Source organism: Frankliniella occidentalis, unplaced genomic scaffold, assembly GCF_000697945.3.
Source record: "Frankliniella occidentalis isolate FOCC.00 unplaced genomic scaffold, Focc_3.1 Scaffold28, whole genome shotgun sequence".
NCBI lineage: Eukaryota > Metazoa > Arthropoda > Insecta > Thysanoptera > Thripidae > Frankliniella > Frankliniella occidentalis.
The window spans coordinates 1914254-1922620 of record NW_026267158.1 but is presented as its reverse complement, the minus strand read 5'-3'; the positions used below and the strand labels follow the sequence as shown (position 1 = coordinate 1922620).

Genomic DNA, 8367 nt, shown 5'->3' with positions numbered 1-8367 from the left:
CCCTCCCCGCGGGGTCAGGCTCAAGGCGTTCACCAGGAAATACCTTGATAAGGTTCTCGAGTTGTGGCGGGGCGGGGCGCAGTGCAAACGCACCGTGACCTGGCCCGGGGTACATTTATACACTCCGTGGCGCCGCCGGCCAACTTGAGGAGAAAACTAGTCCGGTGTAGGGAGAAGAAGAAGGTGCTGCAGGGGGAGGGGGCGGCGGGCAGTGTGCGCACCGGAGCAGCAAGGGAGGTGCACAGTGTTCTAACAGCAGCCCGCCCGACAGGACCGGCGACAGGATTTAGCGCCGCTCCATTCAAACTCTCTACTACCCTCCCTCCCTCTCCTCACCCTCCCGAAGTCTGCCCGACACCTCCCTGCGCCCCCTTTGAGCCAGTGCAGAGCAGGCTCCAGGCTCTCCACCCGCGCTAGCGTGGACGCGCCCCCCTTCTCCTGCTCGCTCCAGTTGCGAGCAAAGGCGGAGCCAGGGAGCCCCGCACTCTCCAGTAGAGTTGGACGCTCGGGAAAGTTTCCGGAAAATATCAGGAAAATTTCCGGGAAAAACGGAAAATTTCCGGGGAAATATTGAAAATTTCCCAGACTATGAAAGTTGATGGTTAATTACCGGAAATTTTCGGGAATTTTTCGAAAAACTTCCGGAAATTTTTGGAAATTTCCAATCCTACCCTTCAGCGTGCTCCAGAGCTGTGAGCAGGCCGGCGTGGAGGCTCTGGGCTCCTCCAAGATCTAACCGACCTCCGTATAAGAAAGGCTGAGGCGCGGAACAAAGCATTTCCCTTATTTTTCGCAGTATCTTCCAGGTTGATTGTAGCACAAACTGCCCTACCCAACGGGCGGAGAAATGATCTGACGCGGGTTGGCCCGTAGGCTGGAAGCATGCTGCTGGTTGCAGCTATGCGCCGGAGGGGTAGCAGTAGGAGGAGGGCCACGCAGAGATTTGCATGCGAGAGTGGTGGGGAGGGAGGGGGGTCTGACAGCGACGAGCGTTACTTGCAGATCGATTAGCAGAAATACTGCTGGGAAAGGCAATCAAGAATCAACGCAAAGGCACGACAGGTTAAGAAAGGAGAACTCATTCATAAAACACTTACATCCTCTTGAGCGACTGTAGATTCCTGAAGGCACTCGGGGGGATGGTCCGTAGCTTGTTGTTGTGGAGGAACCTGCAAGGCACACAGGCAGAGGATTACTTTCTCAAAAGATGAGGAAGGCGAAGAGGAAGGTAGGTGAGAAACGCAAAACCTTATTTGCTGTGCTCCGGCGTATAGGCGGAGCGCAGAGAATATTAAGTTCCGCTAATCGAACCCAGAGGTAAACTGCAATGCAAATGAAAGAAAGGAACAAAAGCTGTGGCAGGAGCAGCCCTCACCGGCGTAGACGCACTATAAAGCAAAATGCGCACCTGACCATGGATGCCCTTCACAAATTTCAAATGAGATTTCAAAAAACTTCTGTATCCGTCAATGACGCACGGTCGGTACTAGGTAACTCTAAATTATTGTTTTAAAATAATCCAATTTTCTAACATTTAATTTGGCATTTGTAGTGAATAAAACAAATATTTACAGTCTTTGTTGCGCGTGCCTAATAAAATAACGAAATGAAAATGATACAATGTTTGAATTCATTTCTACACCCAAAAAAGTGGATACTTGATTTGAGTACGGTACTTGACAAGTTGAGGCCCAGGACTTGGTTTAAGAATTTCTTTAGATCAAATTGAGTAAAATATTCTCAAAACAAGTACCTGTCCTCAACTTGTCAAGCACCGGAACTCAAATCAAGAATCCACTTTTCTGGGTGTATTACGGCCAGCATGGCGAGTCTCCACCCCCGACGGGTCCTGACCAGTCCACCAACAGTCTGGACTTTCCGGAAACCCGACCCCGGGCTGGGTCGTGGCACGGTGCGGCGGTACCCCAGCCGCGACCTTTCTCCTCTTCATCCAGCCGCACGGACGAGGAGGTAAACCCACCCCCGCAGCCGCCGGGGCGGGCCGGCCAAGAGTAGCGCCGCTGCATACAAGAGGGTTCTTCTTCTCGCTTCTTGCCCTGTCAGATACAGCGAGCGGAATTGGCAGTGAAACCCCCCTCGCCTGCATATAATCAACGCCCACCCCCTTCCCACCCCCTTCTGTATTATTCAGTTTCTGAGCCCGACGGCCTCCGAGCCCCCTTACCCCCAACTCTGCACCCCATTGCCGCGAAATCAGTGAAGCAAGGCCGCTCGTTTGTACTATCGCTGTACTGAGCCCGACGGCCTCCGCGCCCCCTTACCCCCAACTCTGCACCCCATTGCCGCGAAATCAGTGAAGCAAGGCCGCTCGTTTGTACTATCGCTGTACTGTGTTATTGTTTCGAGATGACTTCGGGCCCTGCTTTCCCCCCACTCCTCCCTCCTAACCCCAGCGCAGAGGGCCTTATTTGGTGTCAACCCAACCCCCCCTCGAGAGTGCTCGGGTACAGTGCCCGGAATGAGTGCCAAGGCAATTTTGTTCAACTCGACTTGTTTGTTTTCTTTATCATTGCCGGCTCTTCTCCCGGGGCTTCTGCCGGGGCTATTCAATATAACCTGGGCGACGCAAAGAAGAGGCACGGCCCCGGGACCCTTGGCTTGCAATCAAGAGGAAGAAAAAAGAGCGACGCGCGGAGGGGGCGGGGGTGAAATACGGACAGAGGCATCCGCCCACCTCGAAGGGCATTAAGCACAAGAGACCATGAGGGGGGTGGGGGCCCCACTGGGGGGCGTCCAGTGCAGTGCTACTGAGGAGCTTGGCAACAGAGGAGTGAGTGGAGGGGGCTCGAGGAATCAAAGGGGAGACGACGCAGGGGAGAGGAAAAAAAAACAGCTTAAGGGGAAAATGAGGGGAGCGGACGACTACGAAAGCAAGCCGAGTGAAATAAAATTTGCGAGCGAATAAAAAAAACGAAAATCACGGGCGGCGCGCTAACAAGAAGCAAACGCGGCATTTTTCAAAGGAGCGTTAAAAAGGTCTATAGTAAAAGTTGCCGTGACAAACTGAAAAGTCAGTCAGAAGGGGCGGCCATAAACACACATCTATCACGAGTCTATCTAAACACAACCTTTCGTGCAAACATCGAGTCACTCAGATAGTCATGCTCAGGTTAAATACTTATAACTTCCAACGCCAACACCACCACCATCCAATACCAAAATTAGTTCACTCAAATTTCTTTTTAGCAAATCGAGTGCGGCATGATCAATGTGTAGTTACTTTCTCAGGCCGAACCACACTTGAAGTGTGTTAAACGAAGTCCTTTATTATTGTTGAGAGCCTTATTTAAAACTGGCCAAGGACCACAGACAACGAAATCGTTTGGCCCAAATGATGTGTCGCAACCATGTGCCTCGAAACCATGGGAGTCGGGCGAGCTACTGTATAACCAAAACCAAACCATCATGCACCACACATGCACTGCATAAGTTGATTAGTATCCTAAACTCTAATTGTAAAGGAACAAATTTGTTCCTTAGGCGGGAACGTTTCTGAGCACATCCATACCGGATACAAATTTCTTCCTAATACTGGACAAATTGTGGAACACTTTTGTCTAGTTTTAGGAACGAATTTGCATCCAATCTGGATGGGCAATAAATTAAGCGTGCTACTGCTGACAACTTGTAAGAATTAAAGTGCAAGTTGAATATTTGTAAGACTTCAACTTTGCGTACACTGGAATCGTTCAATTCGGCTCTGCACACTTATTTTATCTGTGTTGCAGTTTTCATTTAGTGGGCTAGAACCTTTCCTCATTCCGTTCACCAGGGAAACAATAGATCGTCAATCTTATTGTTCAGTACATTTAACGTTGAATGTTTAATGTAAATTCAAACCTATTCTATTAAGTTGCCTATTCTATTTTGATTAAATGGGAAGCTTCCCAGACAGAGGAGAAACATGTACACCATGTAAGTGGAAAAGAGCGCAACACTCCAAAACCCTCGGTTAAGAGCATGATCAATGAAAAGGAAGATGAACGACCATGCAATCACTCGTCAAACAAGCTTTTGCGCTAGGGACTCACAGTCGTTCAAGGTTCCGCAATTCTAGGAAGGCCAGGCCTGGAATCCTGTCTATCTTGTTGAAATGAAGATATCTGCAAAGCAGGCGGCGTGTGTGCATGTGAGCTAACATGGTCACTCAACGTGTGCAAGCCCCTGAGGCCCGCAGTGCGGCGGGGCGCCATCCGGGTCGGGTGGAGGTGGTGCGGCTGGAAGCGACCAAACTACAGCTGGCGAGGAAGAGATGTCATTTGGGGCGGAGACACGTCCCAGTGCACTGGCCCCTCGCTACAGTGGGCTACTTTGTATTTCAGGAGGATTGGCCACGGCCATGCACATCGTTCTATTTAAAGTAAAAGCTGATTCTGAGAAAGACACAGGTTCCAATAGTAACGGGACGAAAACAGAAAGCAGCAATTCACACATACAGCAAAGTCTCCGCCTCAAATGACCGATGCACAGTTCACCTTGCTACTTACAATCGTTGCAACGAAGGCATAGCTGAAAATGTGTCTGGAGCAATCTTTTCGAGCTCATTATAATGGAGGTATCTGAAAGCAGAAGGTAAATGCAACATGTTCAGAACTGGAAGCTTTCAGCGAGGACGAAGAGGCAGGCCCGGTGGGGCAGCAGCGGGCCGAGTAGCAGAGCGGCTCCCAGGAAGCAATATTAGGTCTCCAGTTCACGCCAAGATCTGTACACAAGGCCCTGAAAGTGAAATCATGCAGCGCCACGTTATGTTAAATTTTTGTCAAAAACTATTCTTTTTTAAATGGAATAATTAATTATTTGTGGCGCCTCCGACTCCCCCAACAAGCAGCGGTTTGGCCCAATCTACGCCGAGAGGCGGCGATAGACAAGACTCCCACGGCCTCGAGGAGCGCGCGGCGCGCGGCGCGCGGAGCAGAGCGGAGCGCAAAGACAAAGTGACGCTCCGTCACTGCCACTCTCAATCAAGCTTTTGGGCCAATGGACGGACGGGTGGTGTGCGGGCCACCCGCTGCTGCTGGGCCGCTGCCGAGCCACAAAAATTAAAGCTGTGCGCGAGTCAGCTGCTCATTGTGGCCACCAGGCTAATTGAATGCCGCGGGAGACTTTTCAAGTCGCTCGTTGACGGACTCAAGGACGGCTAGCAGAACGGAGCAGCAGCAGCAGGGTTGGCGGCGGCAGGGCTGCGGCGATCGGTAATAATAATTGTCTCTGTATTTCTCAACCAGCGCATCAATCACAGGCAAAGAGATAGTGATGTCGTACAAGCCTTGACAGATCGAGAAGAATGATGTCGTCCTGGCTGTGTGGGGGGTCCACAACATTAAATGAAACAACGACAGCGCATATCTCTGTGGCGGGGCAGTGGCGCATCGCCAGGGCCCAACAAGTACTTACAGTTGCTCGAGTTTCGGAACCCCTCGGAAAACTTTGCTGTCGATCTCGCGAATGCGATTCTTGTACAGGAACCTGCGTTTGAGAGGGAGAAACGCAACAGCCAAATTTTACTCAGCCACAAAAATGTTAACGACGACCAGAGGAAAAAGGCAAAAATGTCATGTTCATGCGACTTACATGTATCTCAGCTCAGACAGGCCGTTGAACATGCCGTTCTGGAGTCGGACCAGGTGGTTGTTGTTCAGCAATCTGCAATCAGAGGCGAGTCAAGTGTAAATGAGAGAGAATAAATTGAAGCGGCGCGGGGCACCGCCATCATCGGTGCGGCCACCCGGGAGCGCGGCGGAGCGCGTGCAAGTTTAAAGCGACCGGGAATGGGTCGGCAAAACGGCTGGCGTGGGAGCTAATATCAGAAATTTTAAATGAAAGTATTACTAACTAAAGGGGCGAGCAGTGACCGTGCACTCCCCCGTCCCCCACGCGGGGACCCCCCAGAGGGGGTGGGGGCGCGGCGGGGCCCATCATGGAGGCACATTAACTCCGCCGGTGGAACGCTTTTGGAGAGGCCTAAATCTGCAGCGGGGAAGAGGCGAGTAATGTCGGAGTGCAGATACATAATTCCACGTTCCCCCGCCTCCTCTCCTTTAGAAACAGCTTTTATAGAAGATGTAAGATTCAGCAGCAGCGGCAGCGGCGGTGGCGGTGGGCTCCCCGGAGGCCTTGTTCACACGGCCCTATTCTCTCACAGCCATCGATAACATCTCTGTGCGACCCTTACCCCCCACCCCCCTTTCCCCTTCTCACCCCCCATAGATACTTTTGTACACACTCTCCCATTCATGTCATGAAACCATGAGGGGTGGGGGAGCGATTAGAGCCCCTTGTGTGGCGAGGAGGGTAGAGAAATGTGTGGAACACGGACCGAAGGGGCGGGCGGGGAGGGGGCGGGGGCGGCAGAGCGCTCACGGAGAGCATACCGCTCCCGTTGCGGGGCGGAGAGCAGGGGCGGTGCGGGGTGGGGCCGCACGTCTCGCTCAAGCCGCAGCAGCTAGACGCCCCCGCCCGCCAAACACTGCGCACAGAGGTCGTGTGCGGTGGCTTTGCGAAAACTTTGGACCGTCCAGACAGACAGCACGCTGATGGAGTGAGCTCACGGCTCATGCGGTGCGGCGACGCGCGCGCGCGCACAGGCCCGGGCGCGCTGCCGGCCCCCTCGGCACTTTGAGAGCACGGCTCAGTTCCATACGCCGGCGTGTCTTCCCCGTCCACTTTAACACCTACCCTCTAGGCTTCCTCCGTCATTCTCTTTGCGACGTGAGCCCCCCCTTTCTGTCTGTCTGTCTCTCTATTTCTCTCTCCCCCTCAGGTAGCTCCCTACAGGCCGACTCGCGCTACCCCCCCCCCCTCAAGATGAGCCGTCGCCCCAGTCAAGCTGGGCGTGGAAGGTATGCATTATACCTTATTCATAAAGCAAATAGCGGTCGGAGCATTCCGACGGCAGCTCGGCGCCGTGCGACAGAGCGGACTGCAGACCCGCCGGAGGACTGGAGGCGACTGGAAGGGCCGCGCTGGGACTCCTGGGCGGCCAGGCGTCAGCAGCAGCTCGGAACCACCGCGTCCGCGTCGGGGGACTAGCGCAGACCAGCGCTACAGACCCTACAGACCCTCTGAAGAGCGCTGCAGCTACATCTGCTGCTGCCGTGAGCAGGGCCACACGAACTACACGAATATTTAGACAGTCCCTACGACTAAACGACTGTCTCTACCAGAAGAATTCTCTCCTGACAGCACAGGGCAGACCGCACGTCGGTGGGTGTTTTTTTAGCTAAATTGGCCACAAAAGCTGCCTCGAAAAAAATGGAGCTAACTATGTACGTTAAAATGTGAGCTCTTAGCAAAGAATTAGCTAGGCCTAAGCGAGTTAATATTAATTATGTAGCTAATAAAATTAGCGGATGCATTAGCTTAGCTATTTTAGCTAATTATTTTTGTTTATTTCCGTGGACGCATAAAAACCACGCAGCGTAACACGAAAGGGCCCGACGCTCATACTGCCCTTGGCGACCCCTCTACCCTCCCGCACCCCTTTCCCAACACACACAAGCGCCCCGCACAGCACTACATGGATTAATTGCCAATGCACAGAGCGGCGGAGCTTGGCTCCAGAGCTAGACGCAAAGTGAATACCAAAACGAAACTCAAAATGTCCCTGATGAGCGAGAGGGAGTCGTTTGAAAATTCAGACAACGATGTGCGAGTGATTGTGCCCCATGATGTCATCTCATCGCCGCCCCCTGCTTTCCGACCCAAAATAACGACGCGTGCCTCTCGCGCACAAAGAGCTCTGTTAAAAGCTTACAGTGATTTTCACCGGTAAGCTACAGTGAAAGCCTGCTGCACTGTTGTAGCTTACGGTGTGATTCGCCGTACTTTACGGTGAGATTCAACGTAGCTCACAGTGAAATTCACCGTAGCTAACAGTGAAAAAGACCGTAAGCTACAGTGTTGCAGGCTTTCACTGTAGCTTACGGTAAAAATAACTGAAAGCTTTTAACAGTGAGGGCGCGGCCGCAACAAAAGCAGAGCGGCATTCACACCGGAGCGCTCCGCCGCGAGCAGCCGAGCTCACCTTACCTTGACCATGGTGGTCTGTTCCTCCGGCTCAGGCTCGAGGAGGATGTGGAGGGGGCCCACAAAGGGATAGAATGATAATAGAACGTATACCCACTATTCATTCGATTCTCCCGCCGACAAGAGGCGCTCGGATTGGCCGGAGGGGGCACGTGCGGCGTTGCACGTGACCGCCGCAGCGCCAGAGCTACGTACACCGTCCCCCGCGGCAGGAGGTGAAACGACACGACAAAAGCCCGCCCGGAGGAGCTCTCCAAAGTTGTGCGTTGCGGCGGTGCTCAGCAGAGCGCCCGACTCGTATGTACGGAGGATGCCGCCGTG

The 8367-nt window shown here is 53.0% G+C and overlaps 1 protein-coding gene across 1 annotated transcript in view; it reads right to left on the bottom strand.

Moving 5' to 3' along the window:
- LOC113208584 (peroxidasin) overlaps positions 1 to 8367 on the bottom strand; it is a 126672-nt gene that overhangs the window by 18441 nt on the left and 99864 nt on the right. The window contains exons 4-8 of the mRNA XM_052265647.1: positions 5593 to 5664; positions 5416 to 5487; positions 4509 to 4580; positions 4053 to 4124; positions 1098 to 1169 (exon numbers count right to left, since the gene is read on the bottom strand). Coding sequence (XP_052121607.1) covers positions 1098 to 1169; positions 4053 to 4124; positions 4509 to 4580; positions 5416 to 5487; positions 5593 to 5664 — 360 coding nt within the window. The remainder of the gene's footprint in view (positions 1 to 1097; positions 1170 to 4052; positions 4125 to 4508; positions 4581 to 5415; positions 5488 to 5592; positions 5665 to 8367) is intronic.